The sequence below is a fragment of the Corapipo altera genome, unplaced genomic scaffold (genome assembly GCF_003945725.1).
Source record: "Corapipo altera isolate COAL_440 unplaced genomic scaffold, ASM394572v1 165, whole genome shotgun sequence".
NCBI lineage: Eukaryota > Metazoa > Chordata > Aves > Passeriformes > Pipridae > Corapipo > Corapipo altera.
In genome coordinates this window covers 1,542,057-1,569,903 of record NW_020884954.1, presented here as the reverse complement: position 1 = coordinate 1,569,903, position 27,847 = coordinate 1,542,057, and the positions used below count along the sequence as shown (strand labels likewise).

Sequence of the window (27,847 nt, the reverse complement as noted above, 5' to 3'; positions counted from 1 at the left end):
CTTCCTGTCCATCCACACTCCCAGCTCCCTTCCTGCCTGGCTGCTCTCCAGCCCCTCTGTCCCCAGCCTGGAGCTGCTGGGGGTTGTTGTGGCCAAAGTGCAGGACCCAACACTTGGCCTGGTTGAACCTCATCCCGTTGGAATCAGCCCAACTCTCCAACCTGTCCAGGTCCCTCTGCAGAGCCCTCCTGCCTTCCAGTCTCCTACCTATTTTCAGCATAGAGCACTTCCAGAGCCTTACAAAAGTTCTACACACAACAGCTTTGAGTGTCTTTCCACCCGAGGACTTATCCATGTCAATCAACTTCTGGCACCCACATGTTTTAGTGGAGAAGTTCCACAGTGGGTTTTTTTTGACCCAACCACGTTAAGAACCACCACTTTTTTTTCTTTTCTTAAGCTTCTTTCCAGCTTCATGTATTTACTCCTAGTCCTTACATTAGGCAAGGTGGTGAACAGCCTGCCTCCATCCAGCCTTTCAGTACTGCTCATAATGCAGGAGACATCTGTAACATCCAGTGCACACATTAAATCCAGCAGAGAGTCAGCAGCTTCAACTCATCTTACCTTTGATCAGCATCTTGGCCTGTATAGGGACCTTTGCTATGTCTGTTGTGTCCTTCCAATGAGGGGACATGGCAACAGGTGAACACAGATTTATACGCTGTGGTAACACCTTTTCCTGCCCTCTGTCGTGGTTCTCACACCCTGCCTGAAGTTGCCATGGGAAGAGCAATAAAAAAACCAACCAACCAAACAACCCCACACAAATATCTCAAAGAAAAATAGTACAGCCCATCTTAGATGAATGGCCAACTAAACTCTTGCAGGTTTGTAAAGCTACCTCTCAGGAATCTCATCTAGGGTGGGTTTTTTCACCCAATCAAGAGTGATTGATGGCAATTAAGTTGTTCCTACATAAAAAAAAAAAAAAAAATACATTGCCACTTTCTGTAAGTAATGGCTGCAGCTGCAGCCATTGAAATTTATTTCATCCAGCCTTTCTTCTTTAGACAATTCTGCTCTAACTTCTTTGTATTTCCCTGGCAACAGCTAGATGTGTTTAACTGGTGGCTGCTTCCCCCACTTGGCCTTTTGTCATTCTTTTGCAAGAAAATGGCCTTATGTGTCACCTTTCATTTTCTTTTTCTCTGTTTCTGCAGTCAGCCTTCACTTGTGAGACTTTCTGTAGGACAAGAGACCACTGTGCTGTGGTAAGGCTGCTTTTGAGCTGACTGTTACAGCAGGCTAAAATGCATAAGCACCTCAGCACAATACACAGCTAAAAAGGGTAAAGTGTCACCAAAACAGAACTACAAACCATTACCTAGAGTGCCAGCTGTGTAAGAATATTTTATTGGATGGGGGAGCTTGGGAAATACAGGCTTATAGCATTTCTAAGGAGCCTTTTATAGTTAAGAAAATAACTTAGAACATAAATAAAGTTTAGATACATCAGGTAGGGTTTTCAACACACATAACATTAGATCATATGACACGAAAGGTACACGAATTCATGCCACCACCTTTGCTGAGGGCTAATCTTCTCAACTGTATTCACCCTTCAGCCTCTTGGGAAGTCCATGTTCTCTTGACACATGTGGTGGATCAAGTCTCCAGCTTGGCCTTTGTCTGCTGTAGTGGGTGAGCTATGCCAGAGCAGCCTGAAAACAGTACACAGTGCAATTTCTCCCCTCTGAGTTATTCAGTTGAAGTTCTCTTCTAAATTAAGTGGTGCATTCATCCATAAAAAGATATTTTTTTTAAAAAAATCCAGGAGCCTGATTTCCATAGCTGAATATGCCTGTGGTCACTGTAATAAGTATCAGAGGTAATTTAATGTACACTAGAGAGGGAGCACTTGACTTGTACACGGCTGCTTCTAAGAGGTCTCGAACATTAAACTCCTTTTGCTTTCTGTGGGCCTATTATCTAGACATTTTCTAAATCATCAGGTCTGTTTTATGGAAAAATAAAATGTATGTGGCCAGTTCCACTTGCATGTGCTCACTTAATTTCAGTCCTGGGAAAACAGTCGAAAGTACATATATGGTAACAGGCTAATTCCAATAACAATGAGCAGGGCTGATGAGATGGCTGGATAATCTATCCCTGGTGAGTACTAGAGTCATTAATTGAGTTTTTTCAGTGCCTGTCTGATAGGTGGAGCTCTGGCACTGGTATTTTTTCCCCTAGATTATCTCTGTAGGCTGGAGGATGACAAATACAGGATTATTTTCAATTAGTGGGCTTTTCCCAATTAGTGGGAATGTGCAGTGCAATAAATGCTTTGTTTGGATACTTATTTCAGTGTTCTTTTTAGCTTAAAACACTATCTCTGGTGTAAGTATGTCCACACATGGTTTTAATCAGAAAAAAAAAATACAATGCAGAGAAAGCCCAAAGTAATAAGCCCCTTGATAATTATTTTTTTCCCCTCGGGTCACAAAGTCTTAAGGTAAAAGGTAAACTGTATTCCCATTTTTATAGCTAAGCTTATCCAAACCAAACTTCAAGGCACATAACAAATTAGCAAGAATTAACTTGGTTAACAAATATTAAAAAAAGACACTTCTGCTTGCTACCCTTTTAAGGCAGTCAAATGTTATGCTGAGACAGAGCACACAGCAGGAACAGTGTTGACACCTCTGCACTAGTAAACTTGCCCTACCATAAGTAATGACAGCAATTATGGCTTTAAATATACATTGTAGGATTTAAAATTAGGCCCTCCACAGCACACGACAGCTGAAGCTGCCTAGCTTGTGAGAGAAACAAGCAGTTTACCGATTTTTCTCTTTTTTTCTTTTTTTTTTTTTTTTTTAAACAAGATAGCATTTACAATATTTACAAAAAGCAAAACAGAAATCCACATCTGTACACGGAAAAGCTTCACCGGCACTCGTGGTGCTCCTTGATGATAGAACTGAAGGTGTTCTGGTGTAAACTCGTCTTCACTCTTTTTTCCCTTTGTCTCCTGTTGCAAAACCAAACTCTTACGACTTCTTTCTCGAGGTTGAGCCCCTCGGCCATCCTCATAATTTCTTGAGAAGAAGGTTTGCTTTGTTCTCCAAAGTGCCTCTCTAGGGCTTCTTTGGCAGCGATACTGGAGAGAGGGAGAAAATTTCACCTTTAGAAACTTTTCTGTGCTTTCAGGTTTCACTGCTGGTTCAAGGGACAGCACTGAAGGCAGGGACTTGGTTTGTTTCCTCTTTTTTACATAAAGGAAACCCACAGTTTCTGTAGTTCTTTGCTGACCTGAACAGCGTGACATCACGCAGAATTTCAGCACACAGTAATTAAAAGGTAAAACTAGCATGAAGATCAGTGCAATTTCAGTGTTAACTATGAATTATTTGTGCTTCTTGATACTGTTTAGGAGATACAACTATTAACTAGCCATAAACGGGGGCACAGGAATTGGAACAGTCTGCTCCAGTCACAGCAGGGCCGTAGGGGTTCAGCAAATGCTCATCAGTGGCATTACCTCTTTGCATCAAATCATTTGGATTTATAAATGGGATGATTTAAGTTGTGTGCTATATTAAATTCTCATCGTGTTACAGAGAGAGCACTAGAGTGTTTCTAGAAATCACAGAGGTTATGGCAAGCTGTTTTAGCAATCACCACATCTTTCCAAAACTCTGCCTTAACCTCAGAGTCAGCAGCCACGAAAGTTGAGTGGTTCACTAAACAAAATAATTTAATACTGTTATTTTTTTCTTATTTTCAGGTAGAACTTGCTTCCAATTTTTGTTACGTATTCTCAGAAAACACGGAGCATCTGTGACACGCTTTCGTGCCACCGGGACTCGTCCAGAACAGCTTCAGCAGCAGCTGTAATTTCTTTGGACACAAGAGGGCACTTCGTGCATTGTTCTGAAAGCGAGGTGAAGGTATTTCTGCTACAAAAATACACGCGGTGTCTGCTGGAGGTCTACTTATTTCATTGCTTCATCTCTGTTATGCTGTTGGTCTCTCATTTACACGTCAATTTTGCAATATTTACCTAATTAATAGCATGGTCTTCTGCACACACAGAATTATAGAAATATCATTATTTTTTACTAACAGCTTCTAAGGCTTTGGGCAAAGTGTATAATAAAATAATTTCCACAAATTCAAATTAAGTAGTTTTTGCTCTGGGTATGACTATTCTAATTTAGTTATTGGGGCTTTTGTTTTAGCATTAGTTAGCCTTCAAACATCCACTAAGAATGGCTAAGAGCAAGGCTCCAGCATTTGTATAAAGCCCATCTCCCTGATTACTTTCATGTCCTTAAACTGAGGTCTTATATGCCTTTAAAGGAGTAATTAATATTTTCTTACTATATGGGATTCAGTCCTGAACTTCTCAGTTATCTCTGTCCTTGACAACCTGCCATATTTGATACTCTCACTGCAGCAAGCTTACATGTAAAAGCAGGAATAATTTAAAAACAATTTAAAAATTAACAATTTTATAATTTTAAAATAATTTTAAAAATTCTCAGTATGAGGACTGATTTTATCAATAGCTTTTGAAAAACACCAGACCTCAAGTTTCTGGCAAATTTAAATGTGGTTTTTTGATTGTTTCAAAATTTATATGTTTATTTATACCAAAATAATGCAATTTATTTTTAATTATTTATAATTCTTTAATAATAATAATTTATAATTATAATAAATATTTATTATATAATGTGACACATATAATATATAACATATAATTATATATTATATAATATTATATATTGTATATTGTTATGTATTATATAATATATAAGATATATATTATGTCATATATAAGATATAGTATATATAATTATAATAAAGATAATTTATAATTATTTAATAATATTTATTTTATAATTATTTAATAATGCAATTATAGATATAATGAGATTTTGACAGATCTGGAATAAAATATCTCTTCCTACTTAAGTGTGTTGTTAGAAAAAAAAACACACTTGATTGGGAAAAATAATATCTTTGGAATAACTTGTGGTTTGGAGGGTTATGCTGTTATTTTCCATGGTCATGTTTCCAAATACTGAAACTTTTAGAAGCACTAGATGCAGATATTCATTAATGGAAAATAGCACTTCAATTTTGAACAGAAGAAAAAGCATCTTAGCCAAAGTGGTTTCTAACCTGTAAAGCCCTAAATATTTATTACCTTATGGTGGTTCTGCGCTTCCTCTTCCTCTCATTCACTCCAACTTTTTCATTATACAAAGCTGTATTAAAAAAAAAAAAAAGAAAAAGAAAAAAAGAAAACAAAACCTGTTTGTTTTTCTGTTCTACAGGGAATGGAAAACAAGCAGAATCATCTCCTGAAAAATAGTCAATCTTTGAAGAGAGAAGAAAGCATAACAGAGAGGAGCATCACACATAGGATCTTTTCGTTGTGTGGGATGGTCAGTCATGGTTTTACCTCCTGCTATAAATGGTTGTAAGCAAAAGTGGTGTGGCAGCAGTAAAGATGCAGAGGAGCTGTGCTTCTGTCCCTTCCCCTGACATACCTTGCTCCTCCTGCCCTTCAAGGAAGAGGAGAGATGGAGTCCGTTTCCTTACTGTCTCATCCTCCTTCTTCAGAAACACAGCTTTGGCCCCCAACCCCATTTATTCATCTGCCTTGTCCACCCCACCTTCTGATGGACAAGTCTCTGCTTTCTTCTCAGAGGCCACTGTCTGCAAACATGATCTGCCACCGTCTGCAAACATGATCTGCCACCCCCCACAGCCCCTCACAAGCCATTCTTGCCATGTGGCGGCCACAATAGTGGAGCCTTTTATTTCCAGCACAGTTACAGGGGAAGGAAGCTTTCTACGCTTGGCTCAAAGGAAACTGAAGTGTGTGGCAGAATAACAACGTTTCCTACTGTTGAATCCAATGCCAGATCCAGAAAGCAGCATTAAGATCATCTTCCCTTTGTTCCTGTGCCCAGTGAGTGCTGCCCGGTGGTCGTGTTTTCGCTGCCACCTCCAGGCTTGCTGCTTCCCAGCATTGCAATTCATCCAGCTCAAAAGGCTGTTCTCAAAGGCAACCACTTCCTTTAAGTCAGCCAGCCTGTCCTAAAGTACTCTTTGCCCAAAGAGCCCTATGGCTCTTCCTGCAACTGGAAATTAACTGGGAAAAAGGAAGAGCATTTTAGGTTACGACAAAAAACTCTAGGCCATGCTATTCTTCTTCAGGGTTTAAAGCTCACTGCCACAGCTGAACTCAAATCTTTTCCCCCATGGCCATGTCTCATATGCCAGAGATTGGAAGGAAGACTCCTTTGCTAGTGAAAAATCCCTGCTGCTAAAGGGGCTGTCCTGCAGGTCCTAATAATATGCTACAGGACTGGAGCTGGCTTGCTGGGATGGGACTGAAAGAGGTTTCTCCCAGCAGTCCAAGTGATGTTTCTGCTATTCTGTACCCTCCACACATTTCAGTTTGCCCCTCCTTGCTCACCCCAAAAAAGATAACTAAAATTTAACACAAGCACACCTTAGCATCTAAATCTGATTAAAAAAGAAGCTTTAGTCTATGGACTACACATAGTAGTCCTTGGGCATATAGATGGCATTCTGGTTCAAATGCAAATCAATATTTAGATGATTTCAGTTCTCTACCTCCTACTTGTTCTGCTTCCTCCAGCCACTTGGACAGTATGGATTTCAGTTTGCAGGCGTTCTTGAAACTCAGCTGCAAGTTTTCGAAGCGGCAGATGGTGGTTTGGCTGAACTCAGAGCCGTGCACAGCAGCCAGCGCTTCTCCAACGTTGGTTTGTGTGTAACCTGTCAAAAAAACAAAGAGGAAAAAAAGTAACTTTGAGGCTTTCTTGAGTGCTTAGACCTTCACTTCTGACTTCTGTGGACAGTGTGTGCCTGCAGTGCCTTCAGGATGAGCTCTCTGCAGAGGTCTCTGTGGCTGACTGAGCTCTCCTCAGAAACTTGTTCAGTCTCCTGTTGGTTTCAGTGGAGCTTTACACTCCAAGATTAGGCATTTGAGAAGGATCCTGACATCCATTTTTATTACAGATGATGCAATGGTAATAAACTAATCCCTAGTGGCTCTCCTGTTATTTGTTGCAACAACTAAGTCAAAGTGGTCAGAGAAATGCTGCAGTTTCCATGCAGACACTGACTTTGTCTCAGCAGCAAACCTGTTCAGTGCTCTGAGCATATATCTGCCATATCTGCCATATATGCCATGTATCTGCCATATATCTGCCATGTTCAGGAGGCTGGATCATTATCTTCCTTTTCTGCCTCTGCACCAGAAGAGGAAGGATCTCTTTGGACACTGAATGTCTCACGGGGCAACTTTTTACCTCTGTTTTGGTTGCACTAACTCCAACTCTCTCAGTCTCAGGCACACAACCCACATTAACTTTGTCTTCCCTCGTAAAGCTCAACCTCAGATTAGTTTTCCTGTGCACATTGCATTTCTCCCATCAGAGCACTAAGCCCAGGCTCCGTGTCATTTGCTTGCAATAAAGGAAGTTTTGTTCCCTCAAAAATTCAGGATGAAGATGCAGTGACTAACAATGTGGGGCCCAGCAAACCCTTTCCATTGCTGTGCCTGACAACGAATACATGACACACAGGAAAATCAACCAGGTTCCAAATATTTTTAAGCCCTCATTTCTTTTATTTCAGTTTAGACTGAAAAGGAAACACACCTGCTTTCTAGCTGTTGAGATAGTGCATAGATACCTCTAAACACCTTCTAATTTTTTTTAGATTTATGAAACTAGAAGGATTTCCTATGATTCTAATGTAATAAGTGATAATGACAAAATTGCAACTCTTCAGAGTACTCAGTATTCCTAAATGGGCTGCATCTGCACTGCTGGGTGTTATTTCTTTCTTTCAGTACAATTCAAGCAAGGGTGAGGCTTTTACATTGCAATGTGCCCCTATTTCCTACAGGTGAGAAAGGCAAGGCTCAGTCTGCCTTTGTCCTCAGCTAAGATTGGCCAGCGAAAGACAAGCAGCTCACTGGAGACTCTCAAATATGATCCATCCTGCATGAATCAGACAGCAACAAATACATCAGTTGCTGCTGTACCTGTGTCTTGGCACAAGAAAATAAATCAGGAAGAGAAGCTTCCTACTTGTGTGGAAGATTTCCCATGGCTGTCACTGGAATGACACTACAACCTCAGATGAAACTGTTTGTGGGGAAGAGGATGGGTATAAGAGGTTAGAGCATGTGCTGCCCTAAGTTGCAGATAATTTGGAGCCGTGCAGAATATTTCATCTGCTACTGAATGTAATTTATTGAACAGCAATAATTTTCTCTGCACTTAAGACAAATAATTTAAGGGCAGGCAAGTTTGAAGTCCCTTCCTGTGTACTAAGCTGCAAAAAGCTGAAGTTCATTAATTCCAATCAAGTCTTCTAGGAATGGAGAAAGTTTGGCAGCACAAGGCGAGATTAAAGTTATGATCAGGCAGCTGAAGAGGCCAGACTATAAAACACTCAGAAACAACTGGGTTTTCACTGGAATTTTTCAGCCTTTTTTTCGTGGGCAAAAAAAGCACGTACCCAGCTTAATCCTCCGCAGCTTAAATTCGTTGGCAAATTTCTCCAGCTCCCTGATCTCAGGGGAGTCCATGTCGACGGGGTCTTCCACGGACTTGCTCTTCCTGCGGAATTCCTGCTTGAAGTCCGTGGCAGTGGCATCGTCCGTGAGGAGGGACTGGTGCATGGGAGCGAAGCCGTGGCCCAGGGCACAGGAGCTGGCACTCAGGGCGTGCTCCGGGAATTTATAAAGGCAAGGGGTCAGGCTACCTGAGCAGCACCAAAGAGAAAACTCAGTACAGTTATTCTCCACCACTACATAGTAAAAAAACCTCCCTTTGCCGTCTCATAATCCTGTAATATTCATTACATAACATATGAAAGTATTGAAGAGTGAGGATCTCTAAGGAGGCACCGTGTCTTTTTTATCCGAACTCATGAGAAACCAATCAACAGCCACGATCATCCTATTACTGAGTAAACAGAAGCACTTAAATAAGATGGCAAATAGTCTAAACCTAAACAAATAAAGTCCAACTGGATTTAAGGGCCACATCTAGACTGACAGATCTATGTCATTTTGAATCACCTAAAATTTACCAGTCTCTACTTTCTGGCACAAAAAATATTCCCGTGTCAATGCCGTGTGATGCTTGGATGGGATGCTACCTTGGCTTGGCTTCAGCATAAAATTTCTTTGGGGAAAGCACAAAGGTAAAGACCTAAAGGCAAAAAAACCCCTAACAACCAAAACCCAGAACACATTCAAAATGAGCCTTCTGGCTTAAAAAGAAATTACTCAAGGACAAACCAGAACCATCTTACATTACCTTTTGTTCACAAATATCAGACTTAACAAGGAGATTCAGTTAAGAGTGAAGGCTGGTTCTTCTCTAGGTATTGTAGCTAAAGAGTCTATGACCTAAAGGAGGGGTGGGGGGAATCACTGGGGAAATATTAACACTCCTCAGTGTATCTGGAGCAGCCAGTAAATTCCAGGTTCTCAGGATACCCTTCCCAAATTTCTAAATTACACAAAACTTTTTAGAAGAACTCAGAACTTCATCAACCACCACTGCTTCCTCCATTTGTTGGGGTTAGGGTTGTCTTCACCACCCTGAATGCTCTCACCAGTGCTGGAGGTTCTAACCCCATAGGAATTTATACACTTCACGCAGGACAACCACAAAAAAAAAAAAAAAAGGAAAATATTTTCTCAAAAAAAAAAACCCAAAAAACAAACCAAACAAAAATCTAAAAAGAGGAGGACTTGCTTTGCAAGGTGCTGACACTGTTTACCACATTGGGATGGGGCATGCTGCACGTCTGTAGGATGCGAGTCTGGGAGAGACTTGCCGACAGCATCTCTGGAGTTGAAGGTTTGATGCCTAAAAAACCCGAAAAAAGTAAGGGTAAAAAGAAGAAAGGAGAAAGAATAAAGATGTGTTCATTTTGGAACGAAAGAAAATGAACTTGTGAGCAACATGTTTTGTTAAATATCTATTAACTTCGCCCAGGGATCTGGACAACGCAAGGAATGTTTGCAACAGGCACATAAAGGCAAAATGCAGTAGGAGTATTTGGACATTTGCACACCATGAAGGAAATCTGCACTCTGTCCCTATGCAGATATATTCATCTAAGCTGACTAACTTGAATATTTCCTTCATTCTTAAGTGAAATAAAATTCTGAGTTTGATTTTGGTTTATTTCCAAATCACAGTTATCTCCTGGGAGTTGTGTTAATTGGGTTCACGTCATTATCTCATTGACTGCTACTCGCATGGAATAGTCATTCTCATGGAATAACAGTTCCTCTTTCTTACTGAGCCTGGCACATGCAAAAATGAGCAGGATGCTAGCATACATTCATGAGTGTAAAAAATCCAAGACCATCTGTCTGATCTGCCTGCAGAATTCAGATATCTTTGCCTTATGCCCCATTTTATTTTATATCTTTGGTCAGGGCTTTGTCAGCCCGGGTACTGGTAACATACAGGTCTATTGGATATGTCACTCCTGGTCCCTCAAAAAGTGATTATCACCAGGGAAAATGGACATAGGTTAGCAAAACGAGCAGCACTCTCCCAGTCATGTAGAGGGAAACAAGACACAGAGTGATTTCATGAGAGATGCAGAGGTTTTGGGGAAACTCTGGGCACTGACCCCTGATTTCCTAACCCTTTTTCTAGCGCCTTTATCCAAATCCCATCTCCTTTAAACAGTCGTCTTGGATTGGTCCCTCTAAAGGAAAACTGACTAAAATCAGCATGCAAATATCTCACCCAGCTGAGGGTTGCTCCCTTACCTGCCATCACCCCGTAGGTGGATGGTTGGTTTCCATAATGACAGGAGGGCACAGAGTAATGAAGTCCTGCCAAGGCCCGTCCCGGCGTCGTCGTGGCAAAGGGAACACACAGGAGCAACACGAGTTCAGACCAAAGACAAAACAGAGGGGACTGGTAAGAAAACATGTGAGGATTCAAGACAGAGCCTTTAGGTTCAGAGGCAGGGAGTGCCCTTGTGCAGTTTTGGTGTGTAATCAGTAAGCATTTAACTCTGGACCATAACCATCAGGTAACACTCCTGGAAGTCCAGACGGTTTGCCAGGTCACAACAGGTAAACTGCCAGTAAAAATAGTGAGACACCCTCCGAGCCAAGCCCAGAAGTTGCCATGCTGTGGTCTTGTTGCATTGCTTTTAACATATTGTATGGTCATAACCCACCTTGCATACACTGCTTAGCAAGGGGAGCACTGGGCAATTTTGGAGGAGACCACTTCCTCTCCTCACACTCCTTTCACACACTGTCTCCTTCAGTCTTACATAAAAACCAGCTCTATGTTCTCAGAAAATCACTTGCCTTCACTGTCATGCAAACCCCACAGTGAAGGAAGGCAGCAAGGAAGGCAACATTTTATGCATGCCTAAGACCTGGGTTTCCAAAGGCAGCAGTTTGGGAGCTTTGCTTTGAGGCATCCAGAAGTCAGAATTTCTTAAGTGCCAATCCACAAAAAAACCACATTTCAGAGTGCTTTGGCAAGGAGGTAGAGAAACAGGATGGTAGATTCCAGGCTCCTGTGAAAAGTTAGGCCTAAATAAACACTTTCTATCAGCAGCAAACACACAATTAATTTACCTCTTGCATTTTCACAGGGCTATTTCAGAACTGTGCTCAGCAATAGCCAGGGCCTGAAGAATGAGACCATTTTTTTGCTGAATGGGAAATAAGAGCTATGGCTCTTTCTCATGTATAAGTAGGAATAAAAATGCACATACTGTCCCCTCTAACAACTGCTATAAAATATAATATTAAAAATTAATGTTCACGAACATTCAGATACATAAAACTGCATTTTAGAGAACACATTCCAGTTGTTCAAAACAGTATAATTAATTAGGGATTAGAATCCCTTTTTTTTACAACATTAATCATAACAGTAAAATGTCCTGCTTAGATACACTTATACAGATATAAAATCTACTAAGACAAACATGCTTATACTAATATAGATGCACTGAAAATAAAAATTGTGTTAATAATTCTAATGCATGTAGAACGATGCAACTTTTCTGTTGAGTCAAGATCTAAGTGTTTATTGGATTTTTTTCCTATTATTACATAATCCACTGACTATTATTTTTACGCATGAAAATATAATTTTCAACTTGCTAGTAAAGACTTAAAATCAAATGGTGAGGATGATCCCATTCGGATTAAATAATAACAATTCAAATGTTGAGGATAACGCAGAACATCAGCTGAATTACATGGTATACTATTTGAAAGGAAATATATTCACCTTTTTGTGATGCACAATTGCTACATCTACTTTTTTAAAAATTGACATTTAAAATAAGTCGTTATTCAAAATTCTTCCACTGTGTTATTGAGCACAATTTCTCCCTGTATGCTGTCACAAGAATGGCATTATTTATTACAATATCTGAATCTGTGTATGAAATCTGTAAACCTTTAGTCATTATAATTGTTACTGCTTTCACAGGGTCATTTTTTCACGAGGTTTGACCCTGTTTTTACAAGGTCATCTGCTAGATGTGATCATACAGTCAAAATTTCCCAGGACTGCAGGGTCATTTTGTCCTTGGGAGGCAATTACAAAATATCAAAGCTTAAACCTTAAGCAGGTGAGCATTTGCTTTTGGCTGGCTGTCATCATGTACCTCTTATTACAAGTCAGATGAATCTAGAAAGTACTTCTGTGATACAGATACATAAATTTGACCTCATACAAAATTTAAATTCCCCTATTCCCTACTACTCCTGCTAACCAACAGGATATTTTGAGCCTCCTGCTTAATGTGTAAGATCCTGTTATCTATTACCAGTGATCAGTTTTCACTACTTACATACTTTTGCTTTTCATTAAAATGTTTTATTCCCAATGCATTTCAGGAGAAAGCTAGTTTCTTGTTAAGACTCCGAATAAAATTCTAACCTTAATGCCATTTCAAATAAATCAAACTATGTCTTCTTCTGTTCTTGAAACCTTTCCACCAACAAATCCCACTTCTGCACTATTAAGGATGTGACAAAACTCTCTTTCTCCTTGTCTCTCTCTCAGATAGTCCAGTGATTGCATAGGCCGAGTATTTCAGTGCATATAATTGGATTATATACACAAGCATACGAAATTAAAAAATATTGTCAAGGCTTCTACTGCCAGTTTTGAACATCCCACTTAAATCTTAGTCTTCATTCAGTATGCAATATGCCTTGAAAAGCAAGGTTTTTCTTTCTTTAAAGCTTCCCCCAAGTGATATTTAGACCTGAGCTGTTTTAAATATATTTCCTATTTAAAGTAATTTATGTTGCTTTAAATTGTGGTTGTATAATAAGCTTTCAATTAATTTACATGACATTTCTCATTGAAGACCATGTAGTCGTAGCAACAGTGACAATGTTTGAAGCTGTTTAAAATTAGTGCATTGGCAGCATATTTGAGCCTAATCTCATAACAAATTTAGAGAAAGCTGCTCATTTAGCTAAAACACAAACATTTGTGATTTTCCTCGTTCACTCCTATGCAGAGTTTTGTGAAACTGCTTCTGCTTTAACATAATCCTGATCTCACCTAACATTGACACCGAGCACTTCAGATACTGCAGGACTTGATGAGCACAGATCATCCAGAAAGCTTCACAAAAAAAAAGCCCCGAGAGTTACTGAGAGCAAGATTATTTTTTGAAAAAGTACCTGTAGATACGACATTGGTGGCGTGGTTAGAGACATGCAGGCACTCTGCGGCGCTGTGGTGCATTATCAGAGGCAGGGAGGGAGAAGAGTCAGAATTCAGGGGTACAAAGGTGTCAGATGAAGTGAATGCTTGGCAACTCATGCCCTCCAACAGGCAGGAGAGCCGCTCGTCCCCTGTTTTCCGACAGGGCAGATCCTGCGCAATCCACGGCAGCTCAGACCCTATTCCCGGCTTTTTACCTGCATATGCACGTACAGGAGGGCTCCAGGGCACGGGGGAGGTCGTGTGCAGGTATTTATACCACCAGGAAATCCCTTTATCCATTTTAATGTCCTTTTTTTCCCCGGCAGTATTGCCATCCTGCCACAGAGCCTCCTTCCTTCCCACACAAACACAATACGCCTCCAATTAACGGGGGGCTGAGAGAGGGGGGGGGGGGGGGTGATGGGGGAAGACGAGGGAAACCAGAGACACGATTTGACAGATATTTTCAATTAGGTCTTTTGTAAAGGACAATGACCAGGAAAAAAAAAATAAACATAAAAGTATCGTAAAAGTCGGTAGCAACAGAGAAGCTTAATGCTAAGTAAGTTTCCACAGTCAACACCTGCCCCCAAAATCCCATCCAGGCAATTGTCTGGAAGGCAACCCGTCTGAGAGCTCAATCAGAAGTCTGCAATAGTCAAGAACCTATAGCAAAATAATCTGAATTAACCTAATTCCCAGGGCAGTTGCACAGTGATTGTTTGTCTCAACCTACAATAGCACAAATCAGAGATGTGTAAAATGGAGCAGCTGTGTCCAGGAGGGTATTTTTGGACAGATAGCTTTACAGTAGCATGATGTGCTAAATGTTTGTCTAAGATGAACTCTTGAAAGAGCCCACAGGATCACAAAAAAATTCGTTTATGGTTCCTCTTACTAATTTATACTATCACAGCACCTACAATCTTCTCCAGAAGATCCTAAGTAAAACCAGGATCTTGTCTCGAAGAAGTTGAACGATTTTTTTCGACAGGAGGTTGGAATTACTTTGGGTTACCCTAAAAATTATGAAAATTTCTGCAGGACACCATAGTCATGTATTCTATGTATATGCAATAAAGGTGGGATGTTCACTGGTTTGGTTTTTTTTGGGTTTTTTTGTTTTTTGTTTTTTTTTGTTTGTTTGTTTGTTTGGTTTTGTTTGTTTGTTTTTTGGTTGGTTTTTTTGTGTTTTGTTTTTGGTTTTGTTTTTGGTTTTGTTTTTGTTTTTGGTTTTTTTTTGGTTTAGCTTGTTTTGGTTTGTTTTGGGTTTTGTGACCAAAGGTGGTTGGTCTCATTTTATGCAAAGATGATGATACTTTTTATGTTTTTGGCATTCCTAACTGGTTCAAATGTCTGAACCAGAATTCTGACAACACAAACTTCAGATACATTAGGTGGGAGCAGTCATACATGTCATTGCACCATTTTTCATGTATTATTGCAGAAAAGAGCTGTTGCATTGAGCCATTCTGTAGAAGCCCAGTTATTTTATGTAAATGTGTTTTGGGGAAGGCTGTGTCTGAGATTGTTGAGAAATTTCATAAGAATTACTGCATAATGCAAATTGCACATGAGCTTTAACAGTGGTGAGGCTCTACACTCATAACCACTATCTATACATGCTCTTTCAAATAGCAAAATATAAAAAAACTTCAAAATAATTATTGCAATATTATGGAAGACACTGTCATCAAATGAACTGCCATCTGTATTACTTTGGGCTTGGCCCAATGTAATACTAATGTCTGTGGATTCATATTAAAAATTTATCTTAGTAATTTTCACCTCTGGGGTCCTTTTCTCCCCCAGTAAGGGGCATGATACATTTACCAGGGGCTTCAGCCCACATCCCTACTGGGGTTTTGAAGCTATGGGAGAAAAAGAAACACTAAGAATAACTTTACAGCCCTGTCCCTGACAATTCTTTTTTCTCATATCCCAGTGGGTATCAAATATATCACTGCAAACTCATGTCTAGATGCAAACAAGTTGTAGCCTGTCCCCAAATACAGGATGGAGCTCACTTCCATTTTTCATTTCCTCCTGAGGTGACACTACACTAGCCACCACCTCAAATGAGTTTTTCATGCCATGGTTATTTACTGTTGTGTTTTATAGTGCTGAATGACTCAGATTCCTATTTTTTTGTGTTTGTGCTGTACCACCTTTTTCCCATTAAGGTAAAAACTTCACTATTTTTCATTTTGACTATGACCAAGGTTCTTTAGTCGCGTCCAGCTTAAAATAAAGTTGTTTGGCACAATTTTTGAGGATCCTGAACAGCTAGACTGAGACAAATCCCAGGTATCTGACAAATTTCACGTACATCAGGCAGAATAATAAAGCTCATTTCTAACAAGAGTAGTACTTCTCTTAAAGCTTTGTTACAACCCTCTGTTCTGCCAAGAAGGACACCTTGGTGGGGAAGTCTTGTCACACCAGCCACACTCAGCTCTTTGGCTGGGCTTCAGACTGCCTTACCCTGAGTGACCTGATGGCTCCATATTCTGTAATCTCATGGTCAGTTTTAAGGCTCTGCCTCGCAGCAGAACAGTTCAGCTGAAGGTTTCTGGCGGGAATTTCGGACCTGTGGCCGCTGGCTGAAAGAGGTCATTCCTTGTTTGCACTCACAGGTGCCCTCAAAGGTTCAGTGGGGGTTTCCTGCCCTGATACACAGATCCCATTCTCCATTTGGATGGTGATATGATGCCAGTAAATGTTACAACAGAGCCCATCTGCTTCCTGCTGAACCCTCAGTTAAACTGGCCTTTTGAGCAGCTGTTACTTGCATAAGGAGGAATGGGGAAAATGAAGATTTTACTGACTGAGCCCTTTTTTACAGTCCACTGTGGGAGAACTCTGAGCTTACCTTAATGTTTTCCCTTAAGTTGTTACCTTAATGTTGTTCCCTTAAGTTGTTACCTTAATGTTTTCCCTTAAGTTAACTCCAATCTTTACTCCATGTTAGTAGATTCTCTTCCCTTTAAATCTCTTCTGATTGAATCCCCAAATACCGAAGAAAGCCTTAAAAAACCCTTTGAGTTTTTGTTTAGACAGCATTAAGCTGTCTGTTTTCATGGCAGGAAGTTCCCTTGACGTGGTTTTCTCAGCTTAGAAACAGCATTTCATTGTAGGCTCTCAGGACTGGCTGTGAGAGCCAGGGGAAACCCCATCATTTTGCTCCATGGGAGCACAGCATCTCTGTTCCCAAGAGATGATCCCATGCTGATCAACAACATGGATTTTAAACCTCACCTTTGCCAAGCACTACATAATTGCAAAGGAAATCTGGCACAAGGCAGGTCTTGGCACCATCATTCATTCATTCATTCAATCCTTTTCCCAGATCTGCAAATCCTTTTCTGGATAAATTGAAAAAATACAAGGCTTGTTTAAATAAAGACCTTGCAGAGATGGAAGTCTCTACGAGAATAATCACTGTGATACTCCTACAGCTGAAATATGTCCCACTGAAACTATCACTCACATACATTTTGTATGCTAGAGAGGAGTATGTGTGTATATATAGACATATATACATATGTGTGTATATATCTCCACACATATACACCTGTATACATATATATACACAGATACTCATCTGTGTATATATCTCTCTCCCAATAATGCACCTTGGAGAACTTGTGGTTCTTTGGGAAGTGAGCTTCACTTCTGTCTTCACTGCAGGTGGAGGGGGGGACCTTTAGCTTTTTCTATTTCCAGTACTACTGCAATTTCCATCTTGTCACCTCATACACTTTTGCATGTAAATATTTGTCTGTCACGTCTCACTTTTATTCAGAATACCAAAATTCCCAGTTTTTAAATCCATAATTTCGTGGTTGGTCTTCACTATGCTGGGTGGGTATAGGCTGTAAAATAAACAGAAAGGAAAAGAAAACTACTTTTCGATTTGTTTCTATTTTTCCACTGGCAGTCTTGCAGATACACAATAAAGCAACGGGTTTCATATGATCCAGCTGCATTCCAGATTCTCAGAGTCCCAACTCTACCAGGACTTTCAATTTTATCATTCCTCTGTGTAGGGTGGTTTTTTTTAATTCATGTTGCTGCTGGGACACTCTTCACTGCTCAGAAATCATGCAAATCTGAGGACTCTGACCTAAGGGTTCTGCATCCAAGCTCTTCCTGCACGAGGCTGTGTAAAAAGAGCATCTGCAAAACATAGCTAGGGGCCATTTCACCTGCAAAGAGACTCTGAAAGATCCTTATTGGAACAGCAAGTGCACAGTTGCTCCTCTCCCCACCATCACACTCGGGCCTCAGCTCTGAAGCAGAAATACTTTGTTGTTGCTGCAAAGACTACTTTGGAAAGCTGGTCTGGGAAGGCCACAGGAATGGCCAGGGTAGCACCTTAAATACAGATGTATGGACTGCTCCTCAGTATCACAAGTGCCCTTTATTTTTTAGGGATTTGTCTTCATAGAGTGAGCAGCCCCAGCAATAGGTGGTATCAAAAGGAGCTGGAAGTGTCGAGCAGCACAAAAAGGCAAGTCTGAGAGAGATTTCAGTATGTCTCAGAGGGCAAGTATTACACCTGCCAGTGTTATCACACAAAACCAGAGACCTGGATGGAAATAAGCACTAGTGATATAATCGGAGATATAATTGTAATTTTTGGAACATTATAGTGTTTTCAGTAGTTTGCAATTCCTCCAAAGATCTGCACATTTACACAATTCTTCCCCTTGTTTTTCCTATCCAGAAAGATCTTTAACTGAAATGATTATTCTCATATTATTGAAATACCTAAAATACAGAGGGATATCACAGATTTCTGGTTTACTTCCCACACTGTAAATGAAAATGACATATCTAAGTACACTATACTGTGCAAAGGAAAACAAAAAATCTCCTTTCTTAGGTAAGACATAAATTGATTATCTAACTGTCAGTGTATGCCACGGATAGTTTCATTCACAACTGACAGGGAAGGAGGGTGGATTAAACATTTCCAAGGAAGACACTTTCCCAGGGACCAGCAAAATGCAATTTGCTTTTAAAAACCTATAGAAAGCTTATCTGGTCTTGCTGCCAAAGTCTGGCTCACCGGAGTCTGAGTGAAAAACATGTGTAATTGCATTAGAGCAAACAATAGACTTTAAGCCTGATTTAGACCAAGTGGGACTACTTGATAAAGACCAAAAAGAACGTTAAGATTACTTGTTTCTCCGAACCACCTGCCCTGAACGTTAGATCATCTCTGCAGAAAAGAGCCCCCTGGACACCCAGCACAGACATGATCTGTTATCTGCAGGGAAAGGTGGTGTTCCCACGGCTCTCAAAGAACAACCTGAGCCTCGTCTCATAAAACACATCTCAACTTATATAGTTGTTACTTAAATTTGTAGGTCTGCTTATCTGTAAGTTCCGCTGCTTTGCTTTTCATGCTGCCAGTGGGATGGGTGCTTCTCGAAATAATACACACTGCAAATGTATTAATAGAGAGAGAGAGACCCCTACACTTCGTGGCAGTGGTCCAAGCTCATTCCAGTGTAATTCCAATAAAAAGCAGCATAGGATCAGGCTGCAAACAGTTATGACAGGGGCCAGCCAGCAGAGCTATACCAGGCATGAGTTTAGTCAAGCAGGTGGAAAAAAACCCAAGTTGCACCCAACATCTTTAAAGCATTTACAAAATATTACTACTAATAATTATTTCACAAACATTAAAGGCCAGGTTTAAAACTCACATGTGTTTTGTTTGCCTCATTTTCAGCTAATTCAGGACCACGTAACAACACTTTTAGCAGCAAGAGTCTTTTTTTCCCCACATTTTTTCCTCCGGAAAATCAGAACTTTTCGGTACAAAGAAAGATTTTCATATAGCTGGTTATGAACTCAGATCCACACAATGCTATTTTTAACAACCTGACTTTTCAGGGAGTGCTTTTATTCCTCGTCAAATGACTTCTTTCCATTTTTCTTATGTCATTTCAGAAAGAGTGTCTGTAGCCCCAGGAGGATGTTATCATGCAAACATGGGCTATTGCTACAGTGGCCAGACTATTAATTCTTTCCTAGTTTTCCCTTTCATGTTACAAGATAAACATTTCTTTCACAAAGCCTTGGTAAATATTCATGTACACAGAATAAAGTGTAAATTATACTGTGAATCTTGCAAATTCAACATTGCCTGACAACTTCAAAGTACTTGAATTCGTTATTTGCCTGCACCTAAACTGAGTTGTCAATTATGAAATGAACTTCTGCAGTCAGAATTCCTATTTCTTGACATTTTCAAATTCAAAAGAGAGTCCAACTGTAAAATAACATCAGATTATTCACCCATATCATATAATATTTGTTTGCTAAAACTTAGTTAAAGCAAACAAAAAAGTCAGAGTAGTTTTGTGAGGATCAAACACTGAAAAATGGCATCACCCACTAAGACACTGATTTCATAGCACTTTCTTATAAAGAGAAAAGCTCTCAACAAGGCAAAACAATAATGGCTATATGTTTTGGGGGGGGGGGGTTGCCTACTGGATAGTAACATGGAATATTTGAGAAACTGGCATTTAAAAGTTACTATAGCATAGAAATGAGTTACATTCACCTGCACTTTAAAGGTCCCTTCACATTAACCAAAATGGAACAAAAATATACATCCCCTGCTTCTCAGTTTATACTTCCATTGGCAAAACAGTTTTTTTCCCCCAAATGCAGTTAAAAAAAAAGTCATGTTTATTTAAAAACTAAGGAATTAAAAAAAAAAGGAAATAAAGGGAATTGACCATCTCCAGGTCTGAAATGCTACTGAAATGCTCCTTTACATGTAACTTGAAACAATGCAAAGATGGAAGGAAGAAAAAAGTGAGTGTAAGAACACCAGAGCAAAAAAGTACAGCAAATTAATCAGACCTAAGAGAGACAGCTTCCCAGGGTAGATCTGTTAACCCAGATCACTGAGATCATAAAGTTGTCCTAAAAAACGCCTTGGCACCTCCCAGATCCACCATTTGAATATCTATTAAGTTAATACTGAAATTCATCCACATTACCCATAGCCACAGAAAATATCATCTACCCATGCAGATCTCTATGAATTAGTCCATTTATTATTAAAGTTGACCAGATCTGTCAGAAAAGCCAGAACCTAACCAGGAGTACAAATTTTTCCCTATCCAAAGTGCAAAAATCTCCTGAACAGAACTTTGTCTTAGAAACTGGGCTTACACAACCAAGTAATTACCTTTCTTGGAAGTGTCTTTCACTTCACAGGTCTCCAAAATCAAAATTTCTTTTTAATTTCCAGAGAGCTCATTGAATACCAGCCCCACTATCTTTTGAAAGGATTTCAGAAATTTCCCTCTAAAGGTCAAAAGTCCTGAAAGGATCAGAGGCTCAAAACATTCTTCCATGGGCATTTATCACAGCAAGATGCCTTTGGCATTACAGCCTGTGCCATCTTTGAACAACATACACATTCTGTATTTTCCTGGGGAAATGGATTTCGTGATCCAGTTTAGGTCCAGCTTTTGGTGGCTCACAGCAAAGTTTCTACCGTAAGTAAGAAAATCCTCATTAACATCTTCATGTCATGTATGTGACCTCGTCTCCAAGCCTTTACAATTAACTTAATTAGAATGGGATACCAAAGAAATTTTGGAGGGCTAGGCACTTATTACAAGCTGTCAGCAGCTTCACAAGGTTCACAGGTAGAGGTGAATGTGTGCTTCACGTGCCCAAGCCTCTCCTGAGAAGTGTGAGAGCCACATAACAAACAACAACCAAAGTAAAATTCTGTGAGACTGATTAATACTTTTGCCCACTGCTCAACTTTATTGCAGACTTGGGACAACTGTATGGTAAAATTCACAGGAAATGTACTGAATGATGAGGAATCTTTTTTTTCCCCTCCTTTCTTCTCCCTCTGCCATAACAATCACCCTCCAATGTGCTCATCTTCTCCCCTCCTCTGCTCCATGCCTCCTGTCCCCACTCCTCCCTTAGTATGTGTCACAGGAAAGAGAATCTGGATTATGTGTTCCCGATTACATTTGGATATCTGGTCAACAGAACTGGTGAACGCTCTTCAGCTCTGAAATTGTTCCAAGACTAAAAGTAAAATCTTCAGTTTCAACAGCTTTTGGTATAAAATAAATTAAATCAATGTGTTTAAACGGAAATTTTCAGCTCTGGAGAAAAGTCATGCAGAATTTCAACAGCTGTATCAAGCTTCTCTCTTAAGTCTCTGTGCATCTTTCACAAGCTTTCATAAATTAAAAAAATTAATTTTTTAAACTATCTGAGGTTATTTTAGGAAAAATATTCAAAGTTTTTCAATTTGCCAGTTTACAAATTCTGTATGAGATAGACAGTACAGACAGAATAAACTGTGGGAGGAAAGCTTTCCAGACAAACTGCAACTTTAGACATCCAATCTTTTGAAATAAATCCAGATTTGTGCTAATTTATAGGATTACAGTATGAGTTAATAAGATTTACAGTAGTAAAGGCATGAGATAAAAAAAGAAATCTGTGGATTTTTCTAAATGTAATTGAATCTTTCTGAGGTCTGGATTTTCATCTTTTTAAACAACCTTAATCCTTCAGATCACAACTTACGCAGACACGTTTTGCTCTTCCTTGCCAACTTCACTGTAACGTTCATACCTCAACCTGAAAATTTACCTGTATTCCTCTAGGTTCAGTCTAATGAAAATGACAGCAGCAACCGAGTAGGAAAAAAGAAACCCACAAAACAAAGCCAAAACCAGGCTCCAAAATACCTGGAACACATTAAGGTCAGACTTTGACATCCTCACCGAGCAGCGCACTAAGCAGTAAACATTCTCAGAATACTTCAAAAACACTACTCAGTGCAGGCACAGTTGACAAGATGTGGGCCAAATGGGACTTTCTAATTTGCTGAAACGATTAGTGATGAGAACTCCATTATTTTTGTATTCATGGATCCGAGTGATAAAGTAACGCCGCTTTTTTTTCGTTATCGGTGTAAAATAAAGGTCACCAACTGGGTACAAAGATCAAAACCTCAAAGGCACTATTACATGAGCTCCCAGAAAATCCTAGTCATCTATATTCATACCTGAACTTTGCCTGCACGCAGTGCATTGATGAATATTACTGTATCAGGCAGACAAACATCATCAGCTCAACACGGTCAGCAGTTTTGGGTTTCATTGCCAAACAAAACATCTTGCCAGCAAAGTGATTTCATTAACATATTCAAACCCCTGACTGGCTCGGTCTGAAGGTCATTTAAAATTCTTTGAAATACAAGATAAAATTTTGATTCTTAAATCTTGCATAACATTTAAAATGCATTAGTCTTCAGGAAAGTATCCCATAACTCTCGCTGAAAATTTAATCCACACAACTCAATTAATCATTACCAAGTGGTGTTAAAATTGCAAAGTGCACCTTCTCAGCAAAAGAATAATCATGGTGGTATAGCACCACTTTGCCTTTCAATGTCTCCTTTCATCTAAAAACCTCATTGTTGTCCCCAAAGGTATTGCTTCTATTTTATGGGTGAGGAAATGGTGTGTTAAGTAGCTTGCCCAAAAAAATACAAAATCAGTGGCCAGTGTAGGGATAGCAGCCAGAACTATCAATGACGTTTTGATCAATGCTTCCCTTATAAAACTATACAACTTTTAAATATACCCCTGTGCCACGGGGGGAAAGTCTGAAATATCTCACTAGGTTGACATAAGAACTCAAAAATTCCACTTGCACCTTCCAGGGTGCATCCCAGGGCAAAGGACCGTACTTGTCCAGTCCTAAACTCAGAAGCCACTGTCTAAGATCTGAGCTGCTTCAGTCTCAACGTAAGTTGACAGCTGAGGGATCATTCTTCTCATTTCAAATATAAATGAGAAGGGAGATGGGGCTTTCTGACTTTTTTAAAGGTGAGAAGTAAAATGATCTCATTCACATATGCACCCGCCTTAAAACATTACTCAGGTAAAGGTCAGAAAGTGGGAACCTTCCCAGAACAAAACACAACTCCAAAAATATTGATGGAGCAGTTGTCATTAACAATTTGCACCAGCCTACGAGAATTACTTACTCTTTGAAAACGTTTGGATATTTTCACTTCTCCCCAGGGCAAATATTTTAATGCTTCTCTTCGGAACTGCGTCTACAGCCCTTTTCACAACCTCACTTTAAAGTGCCCAACCACACAGAAACCATATTGAGAGGCAGGCACAACAGGGCTTTGAAACTTCCTTTTAAATCACAGCAACTGCATTTTAGTCTGACAGCATATACATGCAACATATGGCTAAAGGCTGCTTACCATACCAGCAAGCGTGCTGGCCTGAAGGAGTAAATATTTAAATTAAACACCATGCCGTTCTCCAGGTGTTACAACAAAAAAGAGCAACCCAAACGTGTACATAAGAGAGAGGGGGAAGCAGAACAAGGGGAGCCCTTCTGCTCCTTTAGAGAGAATCACTCCAGGCTAATGAAATCCTGAGTTTAACTCAGTAGCAGTTTAGACCTTCGAAATCCTCCTTTCTCCCCATGCAAGGAACCTAAAAATCCCTCCAGGCAATGTCTTTGCATGGCCACCTTGGGACTGCATGGCATTTCAGGAGTTGGGATTTTAAGGAAGCCTCCATTAGGACATTCTCACAAAAGATGCATTAAGTCAGGGGATTCCCACAGTATGGAGCACAATACACAAAACCTAGGGACTTTAAACATGGTTTTTCTCCGTAAGGGGAAGGAGTTTGCCACAGTGAAATTCCACCATTTGCCCTTGCAGCTTCCCCTGGATAGCAGGGATGCAGAAGGGAAGTAACTGAAAATCGTTCTGTACAGCTTTTACAGCATTTACCACAATCCTGCAGTGGAGGAGGGGAAATAAGGAAGTTATTGCAAAGAAGACATAAGCCAGCCCTTGCAGGAACTTAAGACTTAACAAGAATAACTTTCTTTATAAGTCACTGTCAAACTCTCAGGCTTCTTTTACAAAAATAATAACTATCCGTGTGTGATGCTGAATTATAAGTCAGTAATACAGAGGATTCTGTGCAGACTACACACTCCAAAAGGGTTACACACAAGGAAATCCTAACCTTTCCTCATCATCCTGCCTGGACAAAGGCTGTGCAGACACAGGAATAAAAGTAACTCCTTATCCACATAACACAGCCTGGGAAGAGCACTGAGAGAATTCCCTTCCCCATTCTCCCTCTCTCCTTCAGATCAGTACAAATGAGTGTTTTCAGAAGCAAAGGGAAAGCAAGCACAGCACCTCTGAGTTTGGTACAGCCTCAAGGTCTAACTGATAATTGTGCCATGTCCCCACCACTGCACAATGAAACATATTTACAGACCTGGACTAAAGCAAATAACAAATAAAAAAATAAAAATTAAAAAAAGTAAAAGGGAAAGAAAAAGGCCACTTTTACTAACTTTTCTATAACATGATTCATCATAAGACACAAACAAAACTTCTAAGCCAAGCACCTGTATGAAACATGTCACCCTGCAAAATGTAATCCAGGTGAGTGCATCTTCCCTACATCCTTTGGCTCATCAAAAGATATGGAATTTTTTCCTTTTTCTGCTACCTTATTACTTCTCTTTGTTGTTTCCACTTGTTTTCGGGTCCTGTTCCCCCCCTCACACCCCACTCTGATTTGGAACTTCCCTTTTCTAAGCTCCCTGCAACTACTCAGTTGACTCATGGTGCAAATTCACTTGCATTGGAGGGTACCACCTTTTTGTTCAGTAAAACTAAAAATTACAAGCTGAACAAAAATATACAATTTATAAAAAAAAAAAGAATTGTCCTATCTGAAAGAAAGCCAGCATTAGCACTCTTTTTTCAGAGATTAGGTACACTCTACTCTTTTTATACTTAATTAGCAGTGAATTTGGGTGATGTAATACTGTTTCCTCAAGGAAAACAAGAAAATAACAAAAAACCCAGCACAACCCCTGTCACAAAACTGTAATAAAGGAGAAAACCACCAGCATTTTCTCTGCCAGTTAGCATTTACTAGAAGTAGATCATAGTAATACCCCCATGCTGCAATTACTTATATTTGACAGCACTTTTATAAACCATAAGTTGATTTTTTCCAGAGCTTTCCTTCGGATTGCCTCAGACTGACTACATGTCTACTTTTCCCACAGGACTGAGGCTTCCTTAGATCTGAGTAGACACCAGCTTTTGGATTTTAGCCTTGCTGGAGCAGCTCAAAATACCTGGTGAAATACCTGACTGCTCATGTCTGTCTCCCTCTTTGCACCCTCCACCCCAATACAGAGCAAAAGGAACATGAAATCACATCACTCATCTCTATTCCAGCACACAGAGCATGATGATTTTTTAAAATGCCTGAGGGGAAAAAAAAAAAGAAAAAAACCCCCATATTTGATTTTTTTAACATTCCCATGCTGATGTGACTCACAGCTATTGTTATTTATTTCGCTGTAAGGTTTTCATACAAGATCATCAGCCAAGCAATCCGAGTGATAAATTAAGCCCTTACAACAGAATTCTGCCTCTACTCTCAGTGACTCTTCTCTATCAGCCTGAAACAAATCACCTTTGAGTTCACAAAAGCTTTAAAACAGAGAAAGATAACTAAGAAATATGGTATTGTAGAAAAAAAAAACAACATATGTTGCTGGCAATGCCTGTGATAACCCCTCATCTCCACACAGCCAACACAGTACCTGAGAGGAAGATTTCCACAAAGCCATCTCTTAATCTTTTTCTTAATCCAACATTCAGACTCATCTTCATGTTTGCCAAACATAGCCACTTGTTCTTTTTTTCCTCAAGCTGTGGGAAGCATGTCCATGTCATCTAAGGAATATTCTTCCAAATGAATAGCGTGATGTATTCCCAATAGCAAGCCATTTTCCAAGGGGCAACAAACTTTATATAGAGAATAAATAAATTTATAAAATGAATACTTCATATCTCAAGAGAGAACTAATTGATATTACTAAGTGCCTCCACCTGTCAGAGGATTTTATTAATAGCTTAGCTTTAAATAATCATTCTTAGGTAAAGATTGCTTATTTAATTTTCACTCTTTGCTCAATGGTTAAGAATAATACAAACCAGTAAATTACCACATCGGGTCATATCTGTTTCAAAAATCACCTTTGTAGTCAAAGATACTACAATGATATTAGAAAGGAGTTATATGCTGACCCAAAATTATTTGTCATGGAAGGGGAAGGCAAGACACCATTTTAGCGTGTTTGGATTCAAACACATAAATAATCCAGAAAGAGTTTCCATGTTCTTACATTAAATTCCAAATTAAAAATAAGGCTACTAATCTAATAGCAGTTCTGGCAGCATGCTTTGCTCTCACTGCAGGCCTGCCAGCTCTCAGAAGGTAAATTCTGCAAGACCAGAATTTTTCTGTGATCAAGAATCATGCTGTAAAAATAGGAAATCCGTGGGCAAAAATGGCAAAAGTCTGCAGCATGTATTTGTTTCTATACAAATACCTTACAGCTCTGCCCCTTTCAAAATTAGGATAGTTTTTATTTCCATGAAAGGACACTCTGAACTAATAATTTCTTAGTGTTCCTGAATATTAACAATTCACAGTAAAGCTGAAGAAACAAAAGTATTAGCAAAAAAGGCACAGTGGGAGTTATAAAATAAAAATCCCTTGACACGTTATGGTCATTAAGCACAGAACAGGAAAAATGTACATGTGCATGTTAGGGCAATATGATAACTGGTTCAAATTATAAATATCCATTTGTACTTCACTGTCATGCAAGTTTTTTTACTCCTCTTCCACTGATGCAAATTAAATCTGGATTAATAGTTGAAATAATTTCATCCTGAGTGCTCAAAGCCTGACAGCTATAGATATCAAAGCACAATTAAGGCAGGGCAGCCTTAATAACAGGCAGCCCGAGCTATAACTCAACATATTTTTTTGTCAGGGAAGGGAGTAGACATTTGTTTTAATGCCTTGAAAAAAACAAAGCTGAAAGCCAAGGAATCACCTGCCCCACCTCCAGTGCCCAGACACCTCAACAGGAAAAGTGAGTAGAGAAAACCCTTTCATGAACTGGAGGGAGAGGGAAAAAAAAGAAACAACAAACCAAACAAA

General features: G+C 39.6%; 1 protein-coding gene across 2 annotated transcripts; it reads right to left on the bottom strand.

Annotated features, from left to right (window-relative positions):
- Positions 1 to 1,118: 1,118 nt before the first annotated feature.
- Positions 1,119 to 27,847, bottom strand: POU1F1 (POU class 1 homeobox 1). 2 transcript variants are annotated; one of them, XM_027663647.1, is made up of 8 exons: positions 27,745 to 27,847; positions 26,436 to 26,640; positions 10,808 to 10,873; positions 9,774 to 9,887; positions 8,524 to 8,769; positions 6,604 to 6,768; positions 5,162 to 5,222; positions 1,119 to 3,106 (listed from the first exon to the last, which is right to left on the bottom strand). In XM_027663647.1, the coding sequence occupies exons 2-8, from the start codon at positions 26,566 to 26,568 to the stop codon at positions 2,893 to 2,895; spliced, it is 999 nt and encodes a 332-aa protein (XP_027519448.1). In that variant the 5' UTR covers positions 26,569 to 26,640; positions 27,745 to 27,847; the 3' UTR covers positions 1,119 to 2,892. The 2 variants fall into 2 exon arrangements, with proteins under 2 accessions (XP_027519448.1, XP_027519447.1); XM_027663646.1 differs by lacking the exons at positions 26,436 to 26,640; positions 27,745 to 27,847 and adding an exon at positions 13,718 to 13,859.

Excerpts from the sequence above, each read along its gene's own strand:
- POU1F1 (XM_027663646.1), bottom strand. The coding sequence starts at position 13,859 with ATGAGTTGCCAAGCATTCACTTCATCTGACACCTTTGTACCCCTGAAT. Across the intron at positions 8,770-9,773 it reads CAGTGTCAGCACCTTGCAAA|GTAGCCTGACCCCTTGCCTT; the intron begins GCAAGTCCTCCT and ends GGTGCTGCTCAG. Across the intron at positions 6,769-8,523 it reads GCTGCGGAGGATTAAGCTGG|GTTACACACAAACCAACGTT; the intron begins GTACGTGCTTTT and ends TTTTTTTGACAG.